This window comes from Platalea leucorodia (genome assembly GCF_965183815.1).
Source record: "Platalea leucorodia genome assembly, chromosome: 4".
NCBI classification, from domain to species: Eukaryota; Metazoa; Chordata; class Aves; order Pelecaniformes; family Threskiornithidae; genus Platalea; species Platalea leucorodia.
The window spans coordinates 44,632,444-44,648,667 of NC_138826.1; the positions used below are offsets into that span (position 1 = coordinate 44,632,444).

Genomic DNA, 16,224 nt, shown 5'->3' on the forward strand with positions numbered 1-16,224 from the left:
AATTTTTAATTTAAAGAGTGGTGGAGAATAAAGCAAGAGACACAAATTCAGTGCATGGCTGTAAGTGGCCTTTTGTGGGAGTTTTTATGAATGGATGCTATAGGTACTGGTTGTTGTTGATGGAGAAAAAGCTACCAGAAAACAAGACAAGGAGAAGCAAAGTATGTGCTGAGAGGTACTATGCAAAGACCTCCCAAGGTTTGATAAACTCTGGAGCGCAGGGGTTCTGCTGCAGCTGCAAGACCTGGTCAACCCAGAATGCCAAGAGCCTGCCAAATCTATACCACCAGCACACACCAGCACTTATAACACGCACAGTAACCCAGACTGCTGCCGGGCAGTGGCTGCTGTTTGCAACAAAGGCTACAGTGTTGTGCACACATCTGATGAAACTTGGGGCCCTCGAGGGACTTTCCGAACACCTGCCTAGAAGCCACCAGTGTGTCAATATGCCCTTTTGTTGCTGAGTGTCATGCTGCACTTGGCCTCGCTGCTGCTGCTCCGACCTATGAACGAGTGTGTGAACTGCATGAGGGGAGCAAGAGAATGTGCTTTGTGAATAGCCATCTGCTTCTAGTAATAACTGCTTGGCTCTACCAATAATAACTGTTAATTAATAAAAGGTGTTCTAAATAATGTTGGCTGTGATCTTTGGCTCCCCCAAATCTTTTTTTTTTTTTTTTTTTTTTTTAGTGAGGGAAAAGGGAATTTACAACAGAAAAGCTCATTTCCCAAAGGAGAACTGTTAGGGGCTGCAGAAACTCATTGTTCCTCTGAGAAGTATAACATCCTGAACCCATTTCTTGACTTAAATGAATCAGTGCTCAAACAACCAGAAATTTGTCCTATGCTGTTGCTCTGAAACATGCATCAAATACCACTTCTGTAGTTATTTTGTTCTTTGAACTGAATAACATAGAAGAGGTTTCTAACAAAATACGACACATCATAAATACTTGTACACTAGGAGGTGTGGTAACATGTTTGGAGAAACAAGAAGTCTTGAGAGGTCAAAGGGAAGCAGAATTCCAGACTAAGAAGCAGCAAAAGCAAGGAGAAAAAAAAAAGGGGGTGGGGGGGAAGAGAAAAAAAAAAAAAAAAAAAAAAAGACCAGCATTATCTAATAGGGAAGAGAAGATGTACAAGAGGAAATATCAACTTAACTAGTTAATTAACAGGTTGATCATCAGAGCTGGAAGCCCTCAAACTTTCCAACCATTAAGACCGAGCTTTGATCGTTAGTGTTGGTTTCTCAGGCTCAGGCCTCATTAGAGCTGTAGCTTCAAGCTTTTCGACCCTTAGAAAGTCTTAATGCTATTCAATAATTTGCAACAGGGTTACTTAAAACTGCACCACGGTCTGATGCTAGCTGAACTGTCTGCTTGAACTGAAGAGAAGCAGAAGCATTTCTTGCTATTCAGCAGTGTTCAGAAATACAGGGCCAGTCTTAGCAGAAAGGACTGAAACGCTCTCTTTCTTCCATGTGATAGAATAAACCAGAAATAATGGTGGTTCTATTTAGTCTGATAAACTGCCCGTGTTGCATTGTGGTGCCCTTATGGGGAAAGGGAAGCAGAAGAGCTGAGGGCATCCTCTCCTGCTCCTCCAGCTGCAGTCACTGCCTTTGTAGAAGATGTCAGATCACACAGATCTAAAGACTCGTTCCCCACTGATGTTTAGCCCTTCTTTATCTGTAAGAGGCCAACCATTTCCCTTTCCAGACAGCATTCTGCCAAACTAAATGAGACAAGATTTTCAGTCTCTCTCCTGTAAGAGAGACCTCACATTCCTGTCATCAGCACAGCCTTTTTCTGCATGCTAGTTTTTGTTTGTCTTTTCTGACCAGAAATGCTTTAACCATAAGGGAATTCCAGATGAAGCAGAGCCTGAGCATGAGCTTGTCTCTGTTGCTGTTAGGAACATATTTCCCAAAGTTTATCATGCTCACAGGATGCAAATGGTCCATATACATCCTGTGACCAGCTTTCACAGTCATTTCCAGCAGATGCACTTACCGTTCCAAGCAGTCCTTTTATTTGTCTTCCAAGCTCATGGCCTTCTATTTTGTGCTATTGAATTTTTCTGTTCTGTTGAGTTTTAGGAGAACTGCTTATGTACCATCAGCTAGTTGATCTTATTCACTCTTGCTTGCTGGCCTGAGTATATTACAGCAGGTCTGACTGATACATTTATTTCACTTCCCAACTCTTCTGAAGGCACATGTTGCCTCAGTTGTGGTATATTACATGCCTAGATGAGCAGCTGTGAGATTTAGGGATGCCGCTAATTCTGGTATAGGTTTTTCAGGTTTGAGGATTTTTTTTGATTCCCTTGTTTGCTTGTTTTTACTTTTGTAATATTGGGTTTGTGGTTTAGTTTAAAAAAAAAGTGCCCTATAATTGAATGGATCCTTCCCATGATACCTGACTTTGCATGGGTTTTTATGAGTACAATAGCAATTCGTGAACCTTATGTATGACTATATCAACCTGTATTTTGGGAAAGGCCTATTTTTCCAAAAGGGAAGATGAAAGCGTAAGATCAGCTTACATGGAGGGCTGAATTATAATGGATACTCGCATCTGAAAGCTATTACAGAATTTCACTTAACCTGTGTAAGAAATTTTTGTTCTAACTTACACCTTTGAAATATTCATAAACTGGGTTATAATCCTTTACTCCTGGGCAGACGTTCGTCAGGACACTCCTACAATAATCTTACTTGTCTTTAACTAGCAAGGATAAACAATCCAAGGTCCTTTAGTTTCCTGAAGTGTGACAGAAACTATATCCGACTGTTTTTACAGGTAGCCCTTCTCTACACCTATTCCAAACAGATCATATCCTTCGTAAAGTTTGGTGATCAGAACAATGAAGCAGAATATTCTGTATGTGGTGTCACTACTGCTTTTTATATCAGCACTTAAATTTCACTACCTCTGCTCCAGACACCACTTCTGATGTAACTGGTATAAGATCTTAATAGGCACAGTATATTCCTAATTCCTACTCAAACTCACAGGAAACATTATTATACCCAAGGTCCTTCTCTTTTTGAGCCCTTTCTGATTTGGAAGGTTCTGGCTACCAATTCCCATATATGTGGCCTTGCCATTTGCGTTATTGAATTTCACCCTGCTTTGATTTTTCCCATCCTTAAGACTTCAGGAAAATGATCTGTAGCTGTATTTGCTTACAACAAATTAGAAACGCTCTATGTTTTAGATTCAGTCAAGAAATCTTTCTCCAATTTACCTTCAGCACTGCTAACTGGCAAACGATCTTTACAACGCATTTTGAGATGCAGCACAACAAATTGTCTATTGACTAAATAAACAGCAAGGGCTTCTTCCTGTAACCTTAAATGGTTATAATTTTTTATTATCTGGAGCAATAGTCAAATATTAAATTATAATAGGCAATAAATAAATAAAAAGGATATTATTATACAAATGCTTATTTTTCTTAATGCCTACCTGAAAATGTTATAGCTTTCAGAGCTGCTGGGTGCTGGCTTGCCTCCTTTAAGTCAGTGAATAGCCTCTGAAACTTGAAATCCTTTAATCTGGTGCCTAAGAGAGGATGTAGGGTGGAACTTCCAAAAGCTCCAGAACCATCTTGGTGCACAAAGCTGATGGATCATTTTAGGTATTTACAAATAAACATCTTTTACCAGTGACACTTCCCTAAACAAGCACACTTGTGGAAAACAAACAAACAAACAACTCCCCCCCCCAAACAAGAATGCCCCCCCAAAACAGGTCAAGTTGATTTTGAATAGAGTTCAGTTTCTGGAAACCTTGGATGTTTTTTTGATATTTTGTATTAAATGTATTTTTTTTATGTTCCATTTACATGGCTGATCCAGTATTTTAACAATATAAATTTCTTTTGTTAATTTAGACCAGTCATTTTGATTTTAGCATTTATATAAAGAATAATGTTTTTGATTAATTTTCTCAGTAAAGCAAACAATGAAAGCCTAAGTCTCAGTTATGCAGGTCCAGAAGTACAAAGGAGGATTAGTTAGCTCATTTTTAGAACACTTTACACTCCTAATACGGGGTAGAATACTGTACGTAAGCCTCACGCTAATCACTCAGGTGGTAATGTGCATGTATAATCTATTTCTGTTCCATTCATCATGTTTGCTAAATTGCAAAAATTACACCGGAAACTCCAGACATCCTGTTTTTGTCATGCACATTTAAGGTTTCACAACTGTGGAAGTGCTAAAAAACATTATGAAGAAGGGCTTAAAACTCCTCAGATGATCTATTCTCCTGCTCCTCTTTTTATTAAGGAGTGTGTCTGCCTGCCTTTCTACTCCAGGTAGAATCACTGACATTTTGGCATCAACTGAATATTTTGCTCTTGCTCTAGAAGATCCTGCTTCATGGTCTCAGTAATGCCAGCTGTTACAAAATTTGCCCTAGTCAATTCTTTGGATAATAGCAATAGTCCAGCAAAGCACTGCCCTACCAGGATAACAAAGAATTGCTGTTATCCAGAGAAATGCAGTGACCAATAGACCTATGGGAGGCACACTGCAATAGAGCAAGTGGCCAATTTCTTGTGCAATGAAACATGTACTCCTTTCTTGGCTAACCAGGACTCCCTGTCATTTCTTTTCCTCTGTAGGATTGTTTGTTCACCTCAGGGAAAGGTAGTTTCTACAGCTGTGTCCATCTCTGTGAGGGAGATATATGAAATGTATTTTCTTGAAGACTCACTTTACTGTGCACTTGCAAAATCTGCATGTATGCTTTTCCACATGCCATAGATCTGGAGAAGAAACGAAGAATAAAGAAAGTTATTACATAAATGGAAATAAAACATCAATGACAGAAAACTGAGTAGAAGAAAATACCTTCTGAGATGTAGCCTTTGTCAAGAGGTCCTTCTAGTTTAGTGACTTAGAGCTCCCAGACCAAATGACCACTTTGGGATGTTGGCATGGAAGGTAAGAGCCAACACCCTGACATATCCTAGCTGATGTGCCAACCTCGAGCACAAGCGCTTACTTCTTTCAGATGAGAGAGCAATTTGCCAGCTTTAAGACGCAAGTCCACCTTCTGGTTTGCTTTCAGCACATTCCAGTAGGAAACAGAAGCTAAAGTGTGATCACATATCTGCTGCTTAAAACAGCTGTCCAAACTAAAGGACAACCTCAAAGCTGTAAAACATTTTATTCAGTTCTCTGTTTCAAGCCTGAACCTGATGTAATCAGGAATTAAATGTTGTCTTTCCAAAAGAAGATTTCTAATGAAAAGAGTTCTACAGAAGTGGCTGCGTTTTCTTCAATAATAGCAGAAAGAAATATATGTCTGTCAGGGAGGGCAGAAGTGAGGTAAAGAGGAAGAAAGAGAATATAGCGGCGAGTGTGAAAGGAACATTTTCTTGGCAGTACTGTGATTGAGGAACCTCAGATGTACCCGGATGTCTTTGTTGCTTCATTTGTGTGTGCCAATATAAGGAAACCCTGCAAAGGGGCAGATTTTCTTCCTAGCTTACTAGCTGCAAATGCTAGATCTTTTTCTACCTTTTTGTTCTGACACTTTTCTTTTTACCAACTATGACAGAAGAAGTAACATATGCCAATCTGAAATTTGAAAACAGCCACGAGCTGGATAATGTCACAGAGCCTGAAGACACTAAGGAAAAAGGTGTGGTATCTATGAAGCTTTTATGATTTATTCTTGCTAAAGTAGATGGGATGAGAAATACTTTTAATTATATGCCCAAGGGACCTTTGTTAGCTTTGTTACCATCAGAAAAGTTATACTAGTTACAAATGTGTCCTGTTTTTTGTTGCTGTCATTTCTGCCTGAACTTTTTAGAGTTTGGAAGGTATACCTGAAATAGTGATCTTATTATTTCACAGAAAAGCATAGTACTGAGAGTTATAGTAAACTCCACAAATAGTCCTAATTGTCTAAACCTCAAAAGAGTTAACTTGAACTAATTTTTAAAGTGAGTCAGTTCCATTTAATTTCTCCATGCATTTGCATTCAAACTTAGAACTGAATTAGCTTTAACTGACTCACTTTGTTTAACTTCTGAAGTTCTAGCCTGAATTAAGGCACTGGTCTTTGAAATGGCTGTATTTGTTAAAGATCTGAATACATTTTAAATACTATATTTTAAATACTAATTTTAAATTAATTTTGCTTAATTTGTGTTAAATTGCTTAAGAGTACCTGTGAAGATGAGCTCTAGATTTGAGTGGTGCAACTCATGGGAACAAAGAACATCATAGAAAGTGTGGGGTCAGGCTCTGGAGCAGAGGTTTACAAACAAGAGGACAATTTCCTTGTGATTCAGAAGGAATTCTCCGGGGAATTCTGTATGAAAGAGCAGCGGTTTTGAATGCTTTTATGTTTTTTGAACATATGTTATGTTTTTTGAACATATGTTTTTTGGACATTGTTACATTAAGTTATGGTTTTACACATTGCCAAAGCATAATTCAGGGGCTAAAAAAAAAAGTAAAAATCTGAACTGTCTTTGTGTTAAGCTCTGGTCTTCTTTTCCTTTAACGTCCAATGACATCAGTATCTTCATATGACTCCAGATGTCCTGCTTCTATGTCCCAGGGTAGACAACGCATATTTCATGATGAGAAAGCAACATTCTGAGAGGGCAAAGCACAGTCTGTGCATTATTTCACAAACTTCAAATTGAAACAACCACAATGAATAAATATATCCATTCTAGGACTATGGGAGTACTGTACAGGAAGGAGGACCCACCCCAAGGCCTCTTCAGCTGTGCTAGATGTAGAAGAAGCAGTGTGAGGTTACAAAGTACAGTACAGGGAACCATTACCTAAAGAAACTCTTGAGGCAATACTTTAATTAAAACGGTCAAAGCTAAAACTACTGCTTGGTCTTGATTCATATTACTGCCCAGAAAATATTTTGTATTTCTTTACGGTATCCCACTTTCAAACTACAAAATCTTTGTCTCTTCTCATCTAAAAGCTCCAGGAAGCGTGGACTATAATGCTTTCAGTCTTCAGCTTGGGGCTGTGACTTTGTAGAGGTAGGAGCAATTTTTTTTTGCCCTTTAGCTCCAATTCATATGAGTCTATTTAGCAGCCTGCCTTAGGGAGTCAAATTTCTATTACTGGCATCTAATATTCAGCTTCAGAGCATGTACAAAAGCACTTTGACCTTAAAAATATCTATATGTCCTAGCAGTCAATGTGTCCTTAAGTCTTGTTAGGATCTGTAAGGTATGTGATTTTCCTATGCAGGCTTTAACTCTGAGTGTATATCTATTGTATGCCTGAGATCAGACTTTGGAAAATAATGTAGAAGGGAGGTGTTCTTTCTCTTCATGAAGGGCCTGAGTATTTCTCTTTTATGCAATACCAAGCACTTTAGAGCACTTCCTTAGATTGGGGCTGCATTGTGTGATGAAATGCAGGTGCAGGGAGAGTGGCAGATGTGACATATATAGCGAGGCTTTTGTCAGTATCTCTTAACAGTATTGTCATTCTAAAGCTGAGGAAGTATGGGCTGGATGGTGGACTGTTAGGTGGGTTGAAAACTGGCTGGACTACTAAGCTCAAAGCGGAGTAATTAATGGCTCAACATCTGTTTGGTCGCGGAGTCCCTCAGGGGTCCCTCAGGGGTAAATACTGAGCCTATATTGTTTAATATCCTTATCAACGACCTGAACAATGACACAGAGTGTGTCTTCAGCAAATTTATAATGATTCTAAAGTAGGGGTGGTGGCTGACCCTAGCAAGTGGTAGATCTTCAGTACAGAGGAACCTTGAGAAACTTGAGGACAGGGTGAGCAGAAACCCCATGAAGCTCCACAAGTTGTTGTGCACCAAGGCTGGACTAATCCCAGGTGGTGGTACAGACTGGGAGCAGGCTCACTGCAGAGGCCTCTGCTGGAAAGGACCTGGGGTTTATAGTGAATGGGAGGTTGAATATAAGCCAGCAGTGATCTGTGCCCCAGTTCAAGACAACATCCATTGCTCAATCTTCTTTCACTTGTTATAATTCATCAACTTGAGTTTCCATACAGTGAGGCCTGGTACAACATTCTGCCCAGGATTGCTTCACCACAGAAGCTGACCACAGGTTATCTGTAGGAGAGGCACACTGCGTAGTTTCCATTCCTGTTCCTTCAGCTTGACTACCTAAATTTCAGTTCCTACTCCTTCAGCCCCAATTCAGTCCCCAATTTTAAATACCACTTTCCCTTTTCTAGACTAGCAATTTCCTCTCCACATTCCCATTCTGCTGCCTTTATTGGATTAAGTCAAGCTCATTGCAGCTCTCCACACAGTCCATATAGTGGCAACTTTAATATCTGCCTTAGATTTAGTGCTTCCCTGACAAACTGAACGTTTTTTCTCCCTCCTTCAGTGCATCTTAACCCATGAAATCTTCCAGTTCCTATAAACAAGGTCTCTTTTGGATGACCCACATGCTTAAAATTTCTTTTCCTCAGGAAAAAGTTTTTCCTTTTTCTCCTCACTGAATGCTTATTTCTGTATCTAGGCTGTAACCCTTGTTACAGAAAAATTCTCTGTGAATTCCTAGCTAGAAATCTCAAACTACCATAAAGTACCAGAGGAGTTTACTATAGTGCTCAAATTAACCAGATTACCCACAGATATATGCTGCATATCACAAATTACCACAACCGTGCAGTACATATTTGTTTTCAGCTTTCAGCAATCAACTTGCTAGATTTTGCAATATCTTCCTTTCTCAGTATCTTTCTTGCCACAGTCTATGGCCTTTGAAAGGACCAAGGCTGTCCACATTCTCCACTGAGCTGTTGTGATCTCTCATTCTCTTACTTTGGGCATCTTTTGCTGTGTGCAGAGACGCTGCAGCAGGAATATACAACTGTAAAGTAAAAGCAATTCTTTATTGACCAAGGCACCATGAAGATGTCTGCGATTTAACGAGGCTAATGTGTTCACCATTCTTTTAGTATTGTGCCTCCATTTCATGACTGAATTCCTCCCAGGGCCTCCCACTTCATCCCGCTCTTGCTGGCCAGCAGTCCTCATTTTGTTCACACTGTGCCTGGCATTGCTGATAGCGCTGGTGACCGTGGCAGTTTTACGTAAGTACTAGTGCATTTCTGTTTGCTGGGGGGCTCAAGCTACTGAATAACATCAGACTGACATCTCCTTCAGGTGCAATTTCTGGTTCAGCTGAGAACAGGCAACCAGGCAAACCAGATAGTTTCACTTGCTGCAACATCTTTGTCCTCTTCTCAGTGTGATGAGGCTAGAAATGAGCAACATGGAAGGGAGCTGGAAAGGGGTGGAGTAGGAGGTTCACTGCTTGCTGTGAAAATGTCTTATCGTGAATTTCAGTTTTCCAGATTACCAAGGACTACAGGACACAACTTAGAGACCTCAACATGACAAAGAATGAGCTGCATGCAAATTTCTCAAATACGCTGCAAGCAATAGGAAATCAGTTGTGCTTGGAAGGCGAAAAAAACCTTAAAAATAATGGTAAATCAACAAGTTTTGATAAGGGTTTATCTTTCAGCGTGGCAGGGAAGGAAATGAGATGTGTCTTCTGTGTCTACTCAGGTCTGTCTCCTCAGGTGAGCCTGGGTCTTCTCAGATGTGACCACCTAGAAAGTAGGCAATGATCATGTCTGCTTCATGCAATGCCTGGAGAGAGGCGCCCAGCGTGGCCATATACGTGCATTGGTGTGGCACCTGGCAGTGGTACCAGGGCTTCAGGATTTAGTTTCCATAAGAAAAGGGTCCTGTGGGATGCCTACTGGACATGCCAGTTGCCATCAGCTCTAGTTCAGGGATCTCAACAACCTGCTCATCTGCATCTAATAGACAATTTTACAGTGGTGCCTGAGAATTAAACAACTTACTGCACTCTATGTGAACAGCAGTCCACACACAGGACAGTGTGCTAGTACTGACCCCAGGTAAGACAGGAATATCCTAAAGTCAGAAGTGATGTGCGGTGAAGCATAGCTAAACCAACCTGGGAGTTCACTCCCTGTCTCCTGACTGTGTCCAGTGTAGGGCTGCTTCTGAAATCAGTTTGCAACAGCTTGGTTATTTAAGTAGCATCTGACAATGAGCCAGCCAGGGAATTAATTCTCTTCAGAAAGAGAATTCTCTTTATACTCTGAGGAGTAGGGGCATCAGGCAAAGGGATCCTATTGTGACTGTCGGGAAAGGGGATTTCATTTGTCCAGATATCGTTTCACAGACAAGCTAACTGTCTAGGTCTCCCTTTTAGTCAATGAAGAGAAATTGGAGAAATTGGTAGTGCAATGATACAGTCTGTTTCCTCCCAAGAAAGACACCTGAAATGACAGAAAAAGCATGCGTGAGACACACCTACTTCTGTCCATTGACTAAAATGGGAATCCAGATGGGTTGACTCATGTCACCTTTGTAGACTCCTAAAATTAGGCAAAATAAATCCCATTTGCAACACCTGCACCTCCTCCAAGTGTTAAAGGAATGGAAGAGATAGCAGGGTGATTCAGTTTTCATCTCTTTCATTACCTGAACCTTCTGGGAACACAGTGGGATTTTGACTGAATGAGGACCGTCTCAAACATCCTTAGCCCCTAATGGATCTTGTCATCACAGGCCAACAGTGATGTTCTGTGAGGCACAGCCTGGGAACAGAAACAGGGTGATGGTTTTCCTTTTCCAGGCCAGAACTGTGTACTCTGCCCTGCAAACTGGAAGTGGGAAGGTGGCGATACGTGTTACTATCACTCCAACGAAGCGAAGTCGTGGGTACAGAGTTATACGTTTTGTTCCTCACAAAACTCTACTATTCTTCTGATAAAAGAGGCAGCGAAGATGGTATGGACTGCTTTCGCTCTCTGTTTGTCATGGAGGAAGTTCATGCACCCTATCAGCTACTCAATTCACATGTAATTTTCTTAAACGGCACTGTGAGTAGGAGTTTTTCGACAGTGATCAGGTTGTCCGGGGCAGTGCTAAGGCATAGGACTGCTTATCACCACACAAAGCGCTGCCCTTTGAGCAGCTGGTGTTTGGAGACAACCCATCTTGCCAGGGCTCACTGTGGCTGGCTGCTTACTGGGATGACTGGTGAAAGCAGGTTCATGGCTGTTTTGTCACCGGCAGTGATTTCACTGATTTAGCAAGTATTACAGATCCATACAAGGATTTGGTAAGACATTAGTGTGAAAGCCTCTTTTAACCTGGTCTCCCCACAGGCGAACCATAGTACTCCCCATTTTGTGGAAATTCTTTCCACAAAAGATGATCTCATCTTTTAAATCAAAATTAAAATACTTGGCAGTGAGTTGCTGAAATCTGTCCTAATCTTTTAGTAAATGAAAACAAACTGAGGTGGGAAGCAAAAATGTCAGGTGTAGAGTGAAATAGCACTTTTGCCTCTGGATGCCAGCAGACATATTGGAAGACTGAAGGCAGAAAAGATGTCCCAAGAGCTAGCAGTCAGGGCTGCCTGTCTGCTCTCCAGCACTTGACAAATGCTAGTTCCCCTCTCACTGAGCTGCAGGCCATAAGGTTTGTCCCAGAAGGAAAGGGAAGCAGCTTTTTTCTCACTCTCCCAAATTGGTGACAGCAAAGATTGTGAGGTGCAGCCTGTCTTAATCTAGCTGTCTTAATCACGGCATTGAGAGGTATGAGGAAAAAGAGAAAATGGAGAAGCGCACTGTGAGTGACAATAAGTGAAGGAAGGACGAAAACAACAGAAAAAAATTAATTCAAATCTTCAGAGAATTCCCTCAAGCAGCAGTGAGAAAGGCAGCATTACTTAAGTTTACATTCTTACCTGTTCTGCTCAGAGCATTTTTTAAGAACAGAATATCTCTAAATGCTTAACTTTAAGACCTCCTTTACTTGTCATGGTCCAGCTTTTGGGAATAGGTAAATGATAGTACAACCAAGTGTGAAGGTTCAACAAAACAAACCCGACAGCTCCCTGCAGAGGCTTCCTTTTTGCTGTTGACAAATGCTAAAGACAGAGTAAAGGAGGAGGAATGATTCATGACTAAAGGGGGCAGAACGATCCAATGTTTCACCCAGAGGGTTTAAATCAGGTTGATGAGGGTGACATTGCTCTTCAGAACTATAAATGTATCTTCTCTCTGATTATAAACAGCTCTACTATCATTTCTCCTTTAATACTAGGCTTTTCCTGTAAGAGCAGAACTTGTCCTGACAGGTTAACAATTTGTGGTATTTATGTTCTTTAAGCAATTTCCATCGATACTTTCAGCTTCTGAGCCTAAATATTTATTTTTCATATCTTCCCGAATATCTGTTTTGAATTGTGCTCACTCTGCATAGGAACTGGTAAAAAAATTTCCTGGAAAAACATACTGGCTTGGATTAAGATATAGAACTCAACTGAGAGGCTGGTATTGGACAGACAACACAGTTCTTAATGAAGAACACAAGTCTTGGTAAGTAGGCAGCTTTCCCACAGTATGAAGTTGGTCCTCACGCATATGCAACTCCCAGTTTCTCTGACACAAAGGGAACATTGAAAATCCAACTTTTATGCAGCTTTTTCTGTATTCTGGGTCTCACTTTTCCATTTCAGATTTTTCTTGGCCTCATCCAGGACTGCTTGGAGGGTGATCTAGGCACTATTACTGGGCAAAAAAAGTACCTTGAAAGTTTATTTCCACAATTTTGTCTCAGATTGACCATCAATGTCATATGTTTCTCTTGTATTTGACATCTTATTTCAGTGAGGACACACAGAAAAAACTCTAGTGGAAAGGTGTTTAATTTCATGCTTTTGGTTTTATACTTTTTTATTTTTATATAAGACACTAATCACTCTCTAGAATAATTTCATTGCACTTTAACATGTTATTTCAGAAATACAATATATTTTTCTTCTTGCTTTCAAACCTGTTTTGCCAATTTTCCTTTTCATTATGGGAGAGTCTCCTCTTAACATTTCTGTTGAAACAGCCACTGGCACCCTCCAGCTGGTACCCAGGAGTTATTGTTTCTTACTGTCAGGTACAAGAAATGGTTTAGGATCCACCCTTAGAGTCTGCTGGGTGTGCTTGTTGGCATGTTCAGGACAGGGTCAGCCTCCTAGGAGCTAGTGCATGATATCACTTAATGCTTTATTTCTTTGCTGGGCGTATATGTTCTTCGTGAAAGCCACATAAGTAATTCTTGCAAAGACGTCTCTTTTTGGAAGGGCAAGGATGAGGTGAGATGTAACAATAAAGATTTCTCTTTCCTAGGACAAAGTATCTAAACCCCCTCCAAAGCTGCGGATATGTTTATTATGGTACCATATATAGCAAACCATGTACAGAAGAGTTTTACTATATCTGTGAAAAGCCTGCCATCCGATTACAGCGAGGTAAACACCATTGGCAGGCGGACTGGTTTGTCAGACCAAAATGATTATGAGAAGCTAGCAGACATTCTGCAAGGTTGGAATTTATTATTGTGTTTTTCAGAACTATCACATGAGAATTTAAATATGTTGAATCAGACCTATTACCTTTCCCTGTTTTCATTCTCTTTTAGACATATGTAATAATATCTTCATACTAAGGAAACAGGCATAGCGACCGGCTCCAGGAGCGACCCACGTCTGTCATTCCAGATCCAAAATTGTCATATGATTACTCAGTTTTAACCAACACAAGTCATGGACAAAATGGCCAAAAGTGATGGCCAGGAAGAAAAGCACAGTGATGAGGCAAGCACATAAAGATATTGCTTCTCTCCCAGCATCCACTGATACAGTCCTAATACCACTTGTCAGTTCATAACTGTACAGCTGTAACATAACACAGGTGATGAGGATTAAACATTTCCATTCAGGAGATGCTTCTGATGTCTTGTTGATCTGACTGCTTTAATACACTAGTAGGCTGGAGTATATGGCACAAACAGTGTTATCTTCAGAAGGTGGGCCAACGTGTTCCCAAACTGTATTTATAATTGTATTTACTCTGGAGCACAGGGATTCATAGTCCTCACAAGGACTTGTGCATGTGTCACAGGGTAAGATAACATTCAGCTATGAATGTCTAGCTCTCTTCCATGCTCTATAATTCCTTGTTGTGGTTTAACGCCAGTTGGCAACTAAGCACCACACAGCTGCTCGCTCACCCTCCCCCCCACAGTGGGATGGGGGAGAGAATTGGAAAAAAAAAAGTAAAACCTGTGGGTTGAGATAAAGACAGTTTAATAGGACAGCAGAGGAAGATGATGATGATGATGATGATAATAATAATAATAATAATAAAAGAATACACAAAACAAGTGATGCACAATGCAATTGATCACCACCCACTGCCCGATGCCCAGCCCATCCCGGAGCAGCGATCACTGCCCCCTGGCCAGCTCCCTGCAATTTCTATACTGAGCATGACATCATATGGTATGGCATAGCCCTTCGGCCAGTCTGGGTCAGCCCCCCTGGCTGTGCTCCCTCCCAGCTTCTTGTGCACTGGGCAGAGCAAGGGAAGCTGAAAAGTCCTTGACCAGTGTAAGCACTACTTGGCAACAACTAAAACATCAGTGTGTTATCGGCATTATTCTCATCCTAAATCCAAAACACAGCACTATACCAGCTCCTAGGAAGAAAATTAGTTCTATCCCAGCCAAAACCAGGACATTCTTCCTGGCACTGTTCTCTTTTTTCTTGATTTTTTTCTTTTTTTTTCCCTAATAATAATTCTTCTCTTCTTTCTACTTTTCTACTTTTTTAATCTATTGCAAGAGTTACAGTAGGGTTCAGTCAGAGGCATGAACAGAATCTCCTTTTATGTATTTTTAGGATATTTCCCGGAATGCCATACTACTGACTTAATGTGCTGAGCAAGAGTCTACAAACCCAACCATAATGAAAATACCCCAAGCTAACACTGCTGAATGAACAAAATGTCTCCCTCCACATCTCTGTAGAACAATGACAGTCAGGCTGAAATACGAAATCTCAGTCCCATAACAGTGTTTTCATTTGAGCGAAAAGTCCACAAATTCCTAGCTTGGTACCTCTGGAAACTTGTGTATTCCTTGTGGATTGCATCCTAGATTATTTATAGTGGATCATTTACCACTGGTGTAGCAGCTGGTCTGCTAAAGCATTAGTCATTCCCTTCAAGGGGCTGTTCTAGTGTCTCACTGATCTCAGCACTACACAGCAGTTTCTGATCACCAACATGAACATTTTGGGCGTTATTTTCAAATACCAATTTCACACTCCAGAAACCTTAGTGGATTTTTCTTCCTCACTGCTGTTTACACTCATCACTCGCATCTCTAACGTAACCTCTCCTAGCTGCTCCTCTCAGTTTCTCTCCTAGCTGTTCCTATCTATCTTTGGGGGTGAAAATGCAGAGTGCTTCTGTCCTGCAGTGCAGACACAGCCCTGGTGACTTCTCAGAGTGTCTCTCAGTGTTCATACCAGCTACACCGAAATAAGAAATCTCATGTGGAAGGTATTCTGAACTGTATTCATGGCACATCCTTTCTTGATAATGAAGGGCTTTGCTGTAATTAACCAGAAAAATTAAAGAAGAAAAAAACCAACTCTGATCTTGTTTTTTCTTACATTAGAGTGACTGTGAGGAAACAGGAAAGATATTTCCAGGATGTTTTGTCATTAATGAGGCATGCCTAAGAGCAGAGGGGCGAATCCTAGGTGTTTCTGCAGTTTGTTGAAGACAAATGTGAGCTGAGATTGACAGCTCCCCATGCTGACATGCAGCCACAAGGCTACACCATATCTTGCTGTGGCCTTGATCTTTTGGGTCAATTTACTGTCAGTCCAAAAGCAGTCTCTGGTGCTGCAACTGTATTTGTAACTGTAAAGGCAGGTGGGGTTAAAGTATGGTTTCACAGTGTGCCATGCTACTGAAACAGAAGGAGCTAGCTGCTTCTCCTCAAAAAACAATGACTGAAACATAAAAAAAAAATAAAAGAAAGAAAAAAATCACCGCAGAGAAGAAAGAGAGGAGGCAGGCAGTGTCCTACCATTCACTGCAGGCATTCAGAGTGCTGCAACAACCAACCTCGTCCAGCAAGGTTGAAACTGGCAAAGGACATACCCTGGTGATGGCATAAGCAGGTAGGGCTTCAGGATGCGCTGTCTGACTGTATCCCCTTTTCCATTGAAAGGAGCTTTTCCTTGTAGGGGAAGAAACATAGAAATGTACTGTTTGTGTATTGGCGGAGATGGCATTTTTGAATCACAGTTCCATAC

The 16,224-nt window shown here is 40.8% G+C and overlaps 1 protein-coding gene across 3 annotated transcripts; it reads left to right on the plus strand.

Annotated features, from left to right (window-relative positions):
• The first annotated feature begins 5,524 nt into the window (after window positions 1-5,524).
• LOC309589589 (C-type lectin domain family 12 member B-like) lies at window positions 5,525-14,798 on the plus strand. Of its 3 annotated transcripts, none has more exons than XM_082309861.1 (7): window positions 5,525-5,666; window positions 9,002-9,100; window positions 9,357-9,500; window positions 10,687-10,841; window positions 12,324-12,439; window positions 13,244-13,438; window positions 13,536-14,798. In XM_082309861.1, exons 1-6 carry the CDS (start codon window positions 5,576-5,578, stop codon window positions 13,407-13,409), a joined length of 771 nt encoding a protein of 256 aa, XP_082165987.1. In that variant the 5' UTR covers window positions 5,525-5,575; the 3' UTR covers window positions 13,410-13,438; window positions 13,536-14,798. The 3 variants fall into 3 exon arrangements, with proteins under 3 accessions (XP_082165987.1, XP_082165988.1, XP_082165989.1); XM_082309862.1 differs by having other exon boundaries at window positions 10,687-10,772; XM_082309863.1 differs by lacking the exon at window positions 9,002-9,100.
• The last annotated feature ends 1,426 nt before the right edge of the window (window positions 14,799-16,224 follow it).